The sequence below is a fragment of the Zosterops lateralis genome (genome assembly GCF_965231275.1).
Source record: "Zosterops lateralis genome assembly, chromosome: 12".
Taxonomy (NCBI): domain Eukaryota; kingdom Metazoa; phylum Chordata; class Aves; order Passeriformes; family Zosteropidae; genus Zosterops; species Zosterops lateralis.
Genome location: NC_139772.1, coordinates 14,013,517 through 14,027,031, shown reverse-complemented (window position 1 = coordinate 14,027,031; position 13,515 = coordinate 14,013,517). Strand labels below are relative to the sequence as shown.

General features: G+C 47.2%; 1 protein-coding gene across 2 annotated transcripts in view; it reads left to right on the top strand.

Annotated features, from left to right (window-relative positions):
* Positions 1-12,854, top strand: part of RANBP10 (RAN binding protein 10) — a 63,295-nt gene extending 50,441 nt beyond the window's left edge. Inside the window, exons 7-14 of one of the 2 annotated variants that reach the window (XM_083870175.1) lie at positions 227-339; positions 2,651-2,759; positions 3,682-3,830; positions 5,632-5,827; positions 7,181-7,305; positions 8,177-8,319; positions 8,778-8,889; positions 10,152-12,854. In XM_083870175.1, the coding sequence (XP_083726301.1) occupies positions 227-339; positions 2,651-2,759; positions 3,682-3,830; positions 5,632-5,827; positions 7,181-7,305; positions 8,177-8,319; positions 8,778-8,889; positions 10,152-10,282 (1,078 nt within the window). In that variant the 3' untranslated portion in view covers positions 10,283-12,854. Of the gene's footprint in view, positions 1-226; positions 340-2,650; positions 2,760-3,681; positions 3,831-5,631; positions 5,828-7,180; positions 7,306-8,173; positions 8,320-8,777; positions 8,890-10,151 lie in introns of both variants that reach the window. The other variant, XM_083870174.1, reaches the window with a different exon arrangement.
* Positions 12,855-13,515: the final 661 nt, after the last annotated feature.

Below are 13,515 nucleotides of genomic sequence, written 5' to 3'. Positions count from 1 at the left end.
ACTCTGTAAAGTGAATTTAGAGCCTCCCTCTTGTTTGCAGAGGACTGGGTGCCTGTCTTGTAAATACACAGTTTAGACCCAGAAGTAGAACCTTGGTTATGTCCTAAGCAAGCTGAGTTTCTCACTGAAATTGCAACTTCTGTTGTGTTGATTTCTTTTTTTCTCCAGTGGGGTGACTCTGTTTCATTGGTGCCTCATCATCTCTTTGTATTTTCTTTTTTTCTAGTATGGTTTCATCATACTTGGTTCACCATGGGTACTGTTCAACAGCAACTGCCTTTGCCAGAGTCACAGACACCACAATCCAGGAAGAACAGACCTCAATAAAGAATAGACAAAGTAAGTATCTCAGGTGTCACTCCTCAAGTGTGTTCCCCTTGGGACTCTGCAGAGGAGTGAGTGCTGTGGAAGTTACTCCATGAGAGAGTACAGAGCTGTCCACAGCACACTGCTGACCATGAGAGTCTGGAGCACTTTTCCCATCATCACTCCGCCCTCTCCACCCTCTGCCATCTTTGTCTGGAGATCTGCCCTGTTCCTTCCTGTCCCTGTCTGCTCTGCCTGGCCTTTACCTGAGCTGAGATCGTTGTATACCAGAGATCCCTTTGGATTTGAGCTCTTCACTGCAGGCTGTTCCAGCAGGGGCAGATCCATTAGCCTGGGCACAGGGACTCAAACATATCCATTTAGTTTTGCTGCAGCTCTGAGTTAAGGACTCTTCCAGTCCCTCTGCACATTGTGATTTCAGGTAACTTCTACATGCTGAGAGGTTTTCAAATTCACAGCCAAAGTGTTAAGCTCGCACTGGGTGCAGAATTTGTACTCTGTGTCTGTTTTGGTTGCTGCTGTTTGCTCCCAAGTGGCTCATCTCTCAGTTGGTAGGGCTGTCAGCGCTTTTGGTCCTGCAGAATAAAGCTTGCAACTTTCTCCTGCTATACCTATTTTTTTAGCTTTTATATTCACAGGCTCAGCCTGCAGAGTGGCAGAACATTGGTGTGTTTTCTGCATTCTCCTGGCTGCTGAATACAGGCCACATCCCTGTACATTTCCCTTCCCTTTGTGAACTGTTTCTCATGTGACTGTTACGTATCAGAGCATTGTGCCCCTTTGTGGCTTGCTCTCCATACATTGCATGTGCTTAGCCAGCATTCGGGTTCATTTAGGGACTCTGCTTGTAAATAACTTGCAGTTGCTGCCTGTCAGTGCTGATGGGCTTTGTGCTTTCCAGGTCATACATTATGCAACCCTGACCCCAGCCAGAGTTCCCAGTGGTGTGGGTTTAAGTGGCAGAGCCTGGCAGGAGGCACGCGAGGTGCTGCAGGCTCATTTGTCTGAGGACAGGTGACAAGGCAGATGGAGGGAAGGAATACAGAGCCCTGAAGTTGGGGCTCCCATAGAAGGTGTGAGGAAAACACAGATGGGAAAACAAAAAGAGGGGGAAATATAAAAGGGAATGGCATCTGTGAAAGTTGCCAAACAAGGCAAAGCAGAGCTGTCAAAAGCAGCAAGACGAGAAAATGGACGTGCAAAAGAGTGAAATGAGAGCTCTTGTGTTGGTGTGAGAACCACGGCTTTGGTTCCAGATTTCAACTATAATAACAGCCAGATAGACACTGAGAAGTGGGAGACAAGACAAGTCATTGCAATTTGTTACTGGGATTGTTAATGAAGATTTACCAGGCTGGGCTTCCAACTGCTTCAACACCTTGCAAAAGCCACAGCCTGTTGTTATCAGAGGCCTTGCGTACAAAGCACCTCACAGGCCATTCCAAACCTTCCCTCTGCTGTTTATAAGGAGTGTGGGAAAAACAATGCAGTTTTAGTTTTAAGTACATTTAATTTTTATTTGTAAGTACCCTTAGAAAAAAGAAATGTGAGTCACTGTAGTTCAGCAGCTGGTCTAAGCTTTCAGGGATCTTGCGTTGAGTCTTGCATTTGTGTCCTCTGACCCACTGAAGGAACATACATGGGACATGAACACCCAGCATGATAAGTGTCTTCTGCCTTATGTCTTTGCACCTCCTAGAAGTGTACAAGTCATTGAGCTGTTTCTAGTGTAGTCAATAGCTGGTACTTCTCTGGGAATACATTGGGGTGGACTTGCAGAAACACAGTTTTGTTGATATAATTACTTCTGCTTAGCGGTAGGAATATTGTGGAACCAGTACTGTGGTGTGGTTTAAGACCACAGACCCTCTAAGAATATTCCATTTATCTCATACTGAGCCATAGATTTGCTTCCAAGCTTGAAACAGACAGATTGTAATATGAGAGTGACCTAGGGACTTGCCCTCTGAAATTGTCACTTCCCCAGCAGCCTCCTTGTTTCCATCCAGTTGGCATGTCCAGCTTTTGTTTCCATTGCTGCAGAGCTCTGTGACTAAAGGACTAAAATCTCAGAGCACCCCAACCCACCTACTTCATCCTTCAGATCCTTCTACTTTTGATGTTTTTTTGTTACTAAAAGATCCTTTCACATTTTCACAGGGTTTTCCTCACCCTAATTTATAATAAACCAAATATGGTCTCCAGTTCTCCCAAGCCCTTGTGCAAGATGGTGGTGGGGAGCTGGATGGAGTGGGTGAGACAGCTCTTTTGGCTGTTCCTGTGGGCTTGTCCTGTGTGTCACTAGGTCTCCTTTTGCTTTCAGGAATACAGAAGCTAGTATTAGCAGGCAGAGTGGGAGAGGCTATAGAAGCCACCCAGCAGCTCTATCCTGGCCTCCTAGAACATAACCCCAACCTGCTCTTCATGTTAAAGTAAGTATGAAAAGCTTTATGCTCCCTAATGCTGAAATGTGTAAATGAAGGAGGGGGGAAGAACCTGTCCAAACATCAGTCTGGCTGCACACCTTGCTCTGAATTCAAACTGTTTGAGCTCCCTTTGGGAATCCTTTGCACTGTGCTTGTAGCACTGTAGATGTGGCCCTTTTGTTGCCACTCCGACCCAGTATACCTCACGAGGTCAGGCACAGGTGGGTTGAATTTTAGTTCTGCTGACTGCCAGAAATTCCTTCAGAGGAGTTTTCTTTACAGGTCTTGTGGAGATGTTGCAGTGCTGGAGCAGTGTCAGTCACTGTGAAGGTTCCTAGAAAGGCAGATGTATGGAAGAGGCTGTCTGGGGTAGAGATTAAAGGAAAAAGTGTCCCAGTTCTCCCAGCTGTACAGAGTGGCTCTCCCCAGACTTCTGAGACATCTGAGGACAATTTTCAGTAAAGCTAAATGAGGAGCTGTCCTCATTGTCACTGTGGATTTTGCATTTTTTACTCTTCCTTCTCTATTTTCCATTGGCCACCAGTATTTTTAGGTTGATGGAGTAGTGAAGGAGTGATGGTGTTTGACAGATTTAGTACCTTCTCCCTGAAAAAAACCCTCCACAGTTGAATTTTGGAGTACCTGCAGAAGAGCTGGAGGTGAAAGCTGCAAAGGAACAGTTTTTTCTTAACACAGTGGAATTAAACTTGCTTTTTTATGTCTCAACATCCGTTAGCATCAAAGGCGAGGTTTCTGAACTCCTTCCTCTGTAGCATCATCAGAGCACTCACAACACAAAAGTATCAGGAGTCTGAAATGTCTTTTTGAAAGTTTCTAGGACTTCCCCAGTGGGGAACTGAGGCAGGCTCAGTGCAGAGCATCCCGGCTGTCACGCACCCTTTGTCCCTCTTGCCTCCCATGAAATCAGGTGCCGGCAGTTTGTGGAGATGGTGAACGGCACCGACAGTGAGGTGAGGTGTTTCAGTGCCCGCAGCCCCAGATCCCAGGACAGCTACCCCGGCTCCCCCAGCTTGAGTCCCAGACATGGATCAAGCAACTCACACGTTCACAGTACTGGTAAGTGTGTCCTGTGTCTCCGGATGAGGACAGCAGATGTCAAAGGTGGATGTGGTGGTGTCTAACACTACCTACTGCTTTCCATGTGTTGTTCTCTGGAATGTTCCTTTCCTTCCCCAGCTGAGGGGATTTTATCATGGGTGTCTCTACACTGTCACAGAATTGGTTTTGCATTAGTTATTTTCCACAATTGTCTGCAGAGCAGGTTTATTTCAGAATAAAGAAGCTTTTGAAGGCAGTCTTGTACTGCAGCCACCTGTGACTCAGTGTTTCACTGATGGAGTGCTGAGAGGAGGTCTGGAAAGCAAAGCCTGTTTTCTGTACCTTGGAGTCTGCTAAATAATTGCTTTCCAGAAAGAACTGAGCAGAAGCTGTTTTGCCAATGGAGCAAAAGGTCAGGGAGATGCATTGCACAAAAGCTTCTCCCTACGCCATGGACTTAACCTTGCAAGCTCTAAACATATGAGAAGGGAACAGTACTGTTCCAGTAATACCCAGCTCTGGAGCATCAGCTCTTCGGAGTCTGGGAAATTAAACTTTAGGTTTTGAGGTGGAAAGAACAAGATAAAGGAGGACACCTGAGACATCTTCCCTAGGTAATTACTGACTGCAGCTTTGGAGATGGAATGAGCCAGGAAAAATGACCTGCAGAGCCCTTGGAAACAGGCTGAGCTGCTTCACTGAGCTGTGAGCCGCTCACAGCCATCCAAGTGTGTTTTGGGTTGGTATTCCCACTGCTGCATGTGACAAACAGTGACAGGCAAATATTTAAGGAAAAGGAAGACAATTACTTGAATACCTCCAAGCTGTCACTCACCTTTCTAAGCCAGTATCTTTGTTTTCCTCTGCTGTATTGTGAGAAGCCCTGGGTGTCAACTGCAGTGCAAAGTAGCATATATATATATATAAAATTTTTTTTGTCTCTACACATTGACATCACCTTCCACAGTTCTCTGTCAGACCTTGTTCTTTCAAAAGAGTGGTAATTTCATCAGAGCATATTTCAGAGCTGAAGCAGAACTGTTGTGAACAGGCTACTCTGCCTTGATCTTAAAAACCCACAGAACAGCCCATTTCAGTCTATTTGCTGCTGTGATAGGAAATAGAAATACATTCTCTGCTCTAAACATAATTGTGGGATCAGCTGATCAATTTGGATATAACATCATTTAGCCAAGGTCCTGTGATCAATATTGGTTGCCTAGGAAAGAATATAAGAAGACAAGCCCATAGCGAGGTTTTTCCAAAATATTTTAGCCCCTGTCAATTCTGAATCCATATAAAACTTGTGGTAATGAATAAACATTTGTGTTCTGTGTCAGTGTGTTCTGCAGCTTGATAAACACTTTTTGTGGAGGAGCAGGTGAAATTTCAAGCCTGACTCTCAGTGGTTTCTGTTCTGAGCAAGGAAGGTTAACTTGTGCTCGTTAAGAGGGTTGCTACTATGTGCTGAGTGTTGTGTGAATCACATACATTCCAAACTTTAGATAGGTTGTGGAAAGCCTGGGCAGTCCTGCTTTCAGCAATAATTTCTGTACTTCTGAACTGTTTCTGCCAACCTCTAATTTACAGCCCAGTTTTAGAATTTCATGAAGCTCAGATGTTGCTGGTAAGCAGTGGGGTTCCTTTCATATTAATTTGTGTCTTCTATAAACCCCATTGAATTTAAGAATGATGAACCATAATTTAAGATCTTATTTTGCTATCTTCCTCTGGGGTCTGCTGTCTTGCTAAATTGTTGGCTTCACAACAGAGTGACATTGTCAATCTGGTCTCATTTTTCTTTCTTCTTGGCTTTCAGGAGCAGATAGTCCAACCTGTAGCAATGGAGTCATGTCCACAAAAAGCAAACAGAGTCACAGTAAATACCCAACACTGAGTTCATCATCCTCGTCTTCCTCCTCCTCTTCCCCTTCATCTGTGAACTACTCTGAGTCCAATTCTACAGATTCTACCAAATCTCAGCAGCACAGTAGTACGAGTAATCAAGAAACCAGGTATTGTTTTTCCTCTGGAGACACCTGAGGGGGTTGGGATGGTGGGAAAAGTCTGTCTGCTTCATAAGGAGCCAGAAGGGCATCTGTCTTGCCCTTTGGAACAATATTGGTTACCTGCAAGGTCACTACTATGCCTAGCAGACACAAACCTGTTCTGGCTCCCCTGCTGTGGCTCAGGCTTGGCTTCATCTCCTGAGGAATATTATGATGATCTAGTTTCAGGCACCAAGCTGTCCCATTACACTGATGCCTTTGGATTCCAGTGTGATAGTTTGCCCAGAAGTTTTCCCAGTCAGCCTGGTGGTGTTTGTGCTGCCTCAGCCAGGCACTTGTTCCTGCTGAGCAGCTTTCCTGCCCTCTACTGGGTGAGGCAGCAGCTCAGGCCTGAGTTTGGTGCATTGCCCTCTTGTGTAATTTCCTTGGGCTACCTGTTGCCCTGTTCCTTCCAAGTGAGCCTCTGAGCCAGCAGTAATTTGTTTCATGCAGTGGCAGCAGGTCAGACTGAGCCTCCCTTCTCCAAGAAGCCACAAGTAATCCAGCAGTTCAGTGCAGTCACTGCTACCTTTTCTGGAGTGTGGAGCAGAGTGAACTGTGGTGAAAACTGAGCTTCCTTTGGGCTCACTCTCCATACTGCTGTTACAGAGCTGTCTGAGGCCTCAGTGGAGCAGAGGGTGTCATTGTGATTGAAAGAATCTCTTGCTAATTGGAGCTGGCACTCATTCTTCAAGTGCTGTGCTGAGCATGGCTTGCAGGGCAGTTTGTAGGCTCAGTTGTGACCTCTGGAGAGCCACCTAGCATGTAACTGAGTGAGAAACACTTGTTCAGACTCAATTTACCAGAATCATTTAATGATGCTGGATTTGTCTTGTCTTTTTTTTTGTAATGTAGAGCCCAAGTTCCTTCTCTTCTCATAATTTCAGTTAATCAGTAGTTAATCAGCAGTCTCAGTCAGCCTGCTGTCTTGGACACTTTAAATGTTCAGTAGTGCACTCTTTGCAAGGACTGGGGATGTATTTCCCAAGATTTCCCTCCAGTGCAGTCTCTGAGTGTACTATCTGTTACCCGGCTGGTGTTTACTCTCCCAAGGATCACCACTTCCTGAAGGGAAAATGCAAAATGTTCTGCACCTGGAATTATGACAGGCACCTAGGGAACAGAAACCTGTTTCATAAATTGTCTTCAGAAGCCTGCAACAATTTTTGCTGCACTGACTTGGACCATCTGGCTCCCTGTAGTCCAACTGGCACCTTTTCTGGTGTGCTGGGCATTGCTGGGCATTGTTTGGCACATCAGCTCTTCATTTCTTCCCTTTTCAATTTAGTATCTGACCTTTCTTCCCTCCCTTCACCTCAGTGACAGTGAGATGGAAATGGAGGCTGAGCATTACCCCAACGGAGTCCTGGAAAATTCATCCACCAGGATAATGAATGGCACCTATAAACATGAAGAGATCCTGCAGACAGATGAGTCCAGCATGGGTAGGTCCTCAGAGGCAGGAGGGGTAAAGGAAAATAGGAGCTGGTGTCAAGAGCTAAAACTGTGATTGGATTGTGGAGGAAAAGCATGTACTTTGGGCTGCTTTCCTCACCCAGTGAATGAAATGCCTGTTTTATGGGGAAAATTAATCTGTCCTGGACCTAAAACTAGGTTTGGCTTTTCATAGACTCAGAGCAGTGCTGCTGATATTTTGGAGCAGGGAAAGCAGTAGGAGTCTAAGGTTTGTTCTGTGCTGGTCATGAAACTGAGCTCAGAGCAGACCTGGCAGAGGTTCCTGCTGGGGAGCTGAGCTGGGCTGTGCCAGGCTGGTGATGTGCAGCTGCAGAGTGGCCTCAGCACAGCTGTCAGCCCTGACTGTCTTATTTGTGGGTGCTGTGACCAGGAGGGAGCAGATGAATCAGCTACACTACCTCTGAAATGGATTCATCCAGTTATAATGGCTCTTGTGGCCACTAGTGCTGGGAAGCTGGTGGTGTTGGCTTCTCTGACTGAAAGTTTTCTGAGTCCAGGATTTGTTAGACCAGGGGGTTTTGGGTTATATACACTGTGTTACACGTATGAAAGGTAACAGATTAGAGTTGTAAGCACCCAGGATTTTATCAAGATTTCTGGATAGTCCCTCAGGCATTAAACAGAGCTCAAATCTTCCCTGTATCTACCAGGCACTATGACAAACCCACTACTGGCAGTTGTAGGGCAGGGATCACAGAAAGCTTCCACTGGGATAAACTTAGGGCAGGAAGCAGCTGCCTGCTCCAGAAGAGGAAGGAGTTTGTGGGTATCCTGACACACAGTGGGCATTGGTGGGGAATGCAAGATGATTGTTCCTTCTGCACTGCTTTTCCGTAGAAGACAGCTGCCCCCAGAGGCAGCTCTGTGGAGGGAACCACGCTGCCACAGAGAGAATGATCCAGTTTGGACGGGAGCTGCAGATCCTGAGCGAGCAGCTTTGCAGAGAGTATGGGAAGAACACCATGCACAAAAAGATGCTTCAGGTAAGCCTGGGCCTTGTGCTGCATTGCAGCAGTTCTCTGGGCCATGTCTGGGGTTGCAGACACCTGAGTAGCCCCCACTTCTGCACCTGCTGAGCAAGAAGGGACCCATGTGGGGATCAGAGATCAAAACATGAATGTAGAGCATCTACACCCAATTCTCAGCACAAGAGAGAAAAAAGGAGCTTCTTGGAGAAACTGCATGTCCTTCTCTGCAGGTGCCACTCTACCTGCATTCCTGTGCTGGCTTCCCTGCCACGTGGAGGGGGCACCCTCTTTAACCTGCTATCTTGATGGCCCACTGTGGTCCCTTGCTGCCAAGAAGAAAAGGGCCATTTCTTTTCAGGAGTTAGGCACCTGTCACCGTGGTGATTGCAGGAGGTGCCCCAGCTGGACTTGGTGGTTTTCCTGGGTGTTTGCAGCCCTGCCTGACCTCACTGTGCCTTTCTATTCTCTCACAGGATGCCTTTAGCTTGTTAGCTTACTCAGACCCTTGGAACTGCCCTGTCGGCCAACAGCTGGACCCAATCCAGAGGGAACCTGTGTGTGCTGCTCTCAATAGTGCTATTTTGGGTAAGATCTGCTTCCTGGGAGAGTGTTTCTCCAGATATACCTGCTCTCAAGGGCTGTCCTGTGGCAAGCAAGAACTTAGGGAAAGTTCAGAAATGCTTACGTTTAATTTTAGCCTTTCTTTCTGTTGCTGGGGACTGTCAGGGCAGTAATGCAGGAAGGGGAGTAGGAGGAAAGCCTGCAGAGAGGAGATCCCTTGATACACTCCCATTTTGACTCCCTTCCTTGCATCTTCTTTAATGCTGCTTCCAAGGATGCTCCTCAAGATATTCCTCCCTTGCTTACTGAAGAAATAGAGATCTCTGATGCATTTTCTGCCCCTCTCCCTTCATGCTCTGAGCCCACCTGAATAATTTTGTGGACTTTACCAGGGCTCTTTCCCAACTGTATGGATTAGCAGAGTTCAGCCCTGGTATCATCCTATTTTCTAGAAGGGAATGCAGTTGCATCCTCTGCACAATCTGCCTCACTGTGCCCAGGCAGATTTCCTATGGAGTCTGTGCATCTCACAGTGAATGTTCCAAAGGGAGTTTTAGAGCTTACCTTCTGGGGAAAGGAACAACTTGATGGACAGACCCATGAGGGCTCTGTTCTGACTGAGTAGAGGAACAGAAATTGCATGTTTTGGAAAGGACACTCCCTTCCCCTGACAGTGAGCAGCTGTTTGCCCAGTGCTTGAGGAGCATGGACAAGTTGCTGAGGTCACCAGGGAAATGGACATGCTGGACATGCTTCACACAGGTTACCAGACACCTTGTCTAGCTCAGCTGAGGGTTCCCTCAGAAAACATACCACTGTAAAGACATGAGTGAGTTCATCCAGGGCTTGGGCTGCTGTGCAGCCTTGGACAAGTGGGAGAAATGGAGGAGTTGCCTTCCACCTGGGACCAATATTCTCCAGCCTTTCCTTATTCTTCCTCCATGCTTTGACATCTCATGTTTTAAGGGTTTTCTGACAAGCAGCATCAGCAGGAGCTTTGTTGCCTTTTCATTGCTCTGGCACAGCAGCACAGCACAGCACCACAGTAGCACTCTCTCAAAGGCCCTGCCGAGCTGTGGGATGTGTCATGGGATGTGTCATGGGGTGTGTGGAGCAGCAGCAGCACAAAGTTGGCAGTATTTGGGAGTATCTTCCTTCCACAGCCAGGCCCTTCTGCCAGGGATGTGGCCTTGGTGCCCAGTTGGGATAGAGAGAGACCTTGAGTGCAGGTGAGCCAGCACCAGCCACAACACCCCTTCTAAAGAGCTCTTTCCTTGTCCCCACAGAATCTCAGAACCTGCCAAAGCAGCCCCCGCTGATGCTGGCGCTGGGCCAGGCCTCGGAGTGTCTGCGGCTGATGGCCCGTGTGGGGCTGGGCTCCTGCTCCTTCGCCAGAGTCGACGATTATTTGCACTGACAGCGAGCAGGACGGAGCTGCCGTCGTGGAGTGCTGCCCTTCACCCTCTGTCGCTGCCACTCTGCACCACCACCTCGTTGGATAGCCTGACCTCCCTGCCACGACACCCCTGTAGCACACACACACACACTGCCTGTGCAAGGATTGAGTGAGTCCCTCACTGTGTGGCTGTTCCTGACCCCAGGAAGACCGGCAGACCTGACCTGTCTCCCTGCCATTGCTGCGGCTCCAGCGGCACTCGGTATTTCGCTGGTTATTCTAATGTAGCGCCTTCTGATGTAGGGATTTTTTTTCTCTTTTGTTTTGATTTGAGTTGTTTCTCATGGTTCCACCGCTATTTTATCTGGAGAGTTTTGCTGAGCAGGTTTATGCTGATTTACTGAGGAAGCTCATCAAGTTGGTGACAGCTTGTTCTTTTCTTCCCTCCTCCCTCCATCGTGCACATACAGCATCATCCGTGCTAGTAATCCGAACTCTTCTCACAGTGGCAGTTCAGAGGGATTTTTTTTTTTTTTTTTAATTTTATTTGAATCATGTTTATTAAAAAGGTCTCTTCCACCTCCACAAAGTCATCGATGTATTTATTGCCCACAGACTCGGTCCCAGGCACACACACCATACAACCCCTCAGGAGGCCGGGTGAGGTGGGTCCTGTCACACACTAATGATGAGAATTGGAGGAGCCTGGTCCTTCATGGTGCCTCTCTTTGCAGCCCAAGGCTCTCAATCTTGGCTTTGTGAGTGGGAAGAGCAGAAGACTGACATTGCTTGCGTTGGTGATTGTGCTGTAGAGGCATCTCACAGCCCTGAGAAAGAGTTAAATCCAGCTTTCTGAACAGTTGTAGGGACAGGAGTGATGAATATGAAGTCATCTGCCACTGTATGGGTAGAACCAGGTCATGTGAGTTGGCCAGGAACATCCGTGGGTGATGCCCTGGTGGGCTGACAATTTTTAATTAAGTAACAAATCTCCCTTTTATCCATGGAGGAGGGCTCTGCCATTAACTCAGTAATAACAGTATTTCTTGCCCTCTCCCATCCCTGCAACACTGATCTAAATGAGCACTTCTAAATTTTGGAAGTGTCTGGAGAAACCTGGGCTGAGGTGTGCTTGTCCATGCAGAGGGACAGACTGAGGTCAGGTTGCAGGTTGGGCTCAGTACCAGCTCTGTCAGGCCTGAGCCATTCAGAAAGGAGCAGCAGTGTTTCTTTAGGGATTATTAAGGTAAATATGGAAGTTTCAGGCCCAAAAGAGACGAGTAAGGATCTGTGGGCAAGTAACATCTGAGTAAAATGGACTGATGTGTCCATGCGGTGTGTCAGGCCCAGGGACTTGAGTGCTACCAAGCATTCAGACCACCTGTGAGTGTTTCTGAGCATGTTCTGTTACCTGGCCAGGCTGCCTGGCAGCACGGGAGGAGTTGGAATTCTGCACCAAATTAATTTTAGGTCAGTAGCTCTGAGGAAGACCCAAGGGAGCTCAAACCAAACATGAATTTTACTGCTGTTCATGAATTTTCTTTTATTTTTTTGGAAAGTCAGTGAAAGATGAGCAGGTTTTGTTGAGGTTTGTCCTTAAAATGGAGGTTAGCCTGTGCCAGAGCTTCAAACACCAAGAGAGTTGATGTGCCACTGTAAAGGAAAGTAGCAGCAGCCTGAAGCTTTAAGGATTTTCAGGGTTTGCAGAATGGATTTGCAGCTGGCACCTGAGGTCTGAAATCAAGGCAGAGTAGGAGGACAGGTGTCAGGGCAGACTGTGGCAGTGAATGTGCAGATGGTGTTGGAGGTGCTTGGGAACATTATCCCTGCCTTTTGGGGAAGGTGTGCAGTGTGTAGGGACAGTGCTAGAGCCATGGTGGTCTAAGAAAACAGGAGGTTTAGAGCTGGAGATGCCTTTATCAGATCACTGGTACAGCTGCAAAAAGCAGAGGGAGCTCTACCACAGCCTTTCTTCCAGGGAGACAGAGGCAGAGAGCTGCACCAAGCAGAATTTAACTTGCTGGTCTGGGCTTCTCTTCCAGCTCTGGGGAGCAGCTCATGTGCCTGAAAGCTCATCTGTTGATTTTCAGCTGCTGATAGATCTCAGCCCAGGCTGCCCTCCTTGCCTTGCTGCAAGTGCCGAGGTCACTCAGTGGGCAGGTTTCCTTCCCAAAGCCTCTGGTCCCAGATGTGCCAGGGCAGCACGTGAGCTCTGCCTGGTGGGATTCTCCTGCAGGCTTTCCATTCCTTAGGCTCAGGGTGACAGCACACTGCTGGGCTCATTCTGGGTGCTGAGGCTGAAGTACTCCAGGACTTTGCTTTGCCTTCCCCATTTGCCAACTTTCTCTGCCATTGGTCACCACTTTGCAGCAGTCTGGCTGCAGTCAGACCTCCCTCATCTTTATAGCAACACCATCTTTATCTCTTTCTGAGGTTTTTTTGGTTCCTTCTCTTTGTGGTTTCTTTAAGCCAAGTCTCTTCATCGTGTGTCATATTAATGCCCCATTTGGTCTCTCAGCAAAGCTTTGCTGACTGTTCTAGATCCTGGAGCACCTTCTTTTAGTTTGGTTTCACTACAAAAACAAACAACAAACCAAGATATGTTCCTAGATATCTGGTTATTTTGGTGCCAAGAAATGTGTGATGGATGTTATTTGGGTTTTTTTAATTTACTTCAAGTGTTCTGGTGGTTTCACCAGTGGTTTCTGCTTTTTGTACTCAGATTCTGACTAATGTGGCCATGACTCAGTATGGGGAAGATAAGTGTGTTTGTGGTGTGTGGTGGGATGTAGGCTCCAACCTACCCCTCCTTCCTAGATGGGATTTCTGATGTGGTTTTCTCAGGTTGTATTTCAAAGCCTCTTGCCTTTCAATCTCCCTGGCTGCTCTTTGATGGTTCATGTTAGCTGAAATTTGGACTATTGCAGTATTTTTTAAAAACAGAGCTAAAGTGAAATGGGGTCTATAACACTGAATGTGGCTGTACATCTAACCAGAGGCTACATGGTCATTCAAAAAGTTACATTCATAAAAATGATTTGGGTTTTGTTATTCCAAATGCCTCAAGCAACCTGGTCACTGCTCCCAAGAGTCCTTCAGTAAAACCATGTAAATTACTGCAGAGCCTTTAGGAGAAACTGCTGGTTTCCCATTTCTGGGTGAGGGGACAAGGACTCAGCTACAGCCCTGTGTTGTAATGCTGAAGGCACTGGCTAGAGGACTCCCATCATGTGTGGTTGACTCACAGGTTGCTC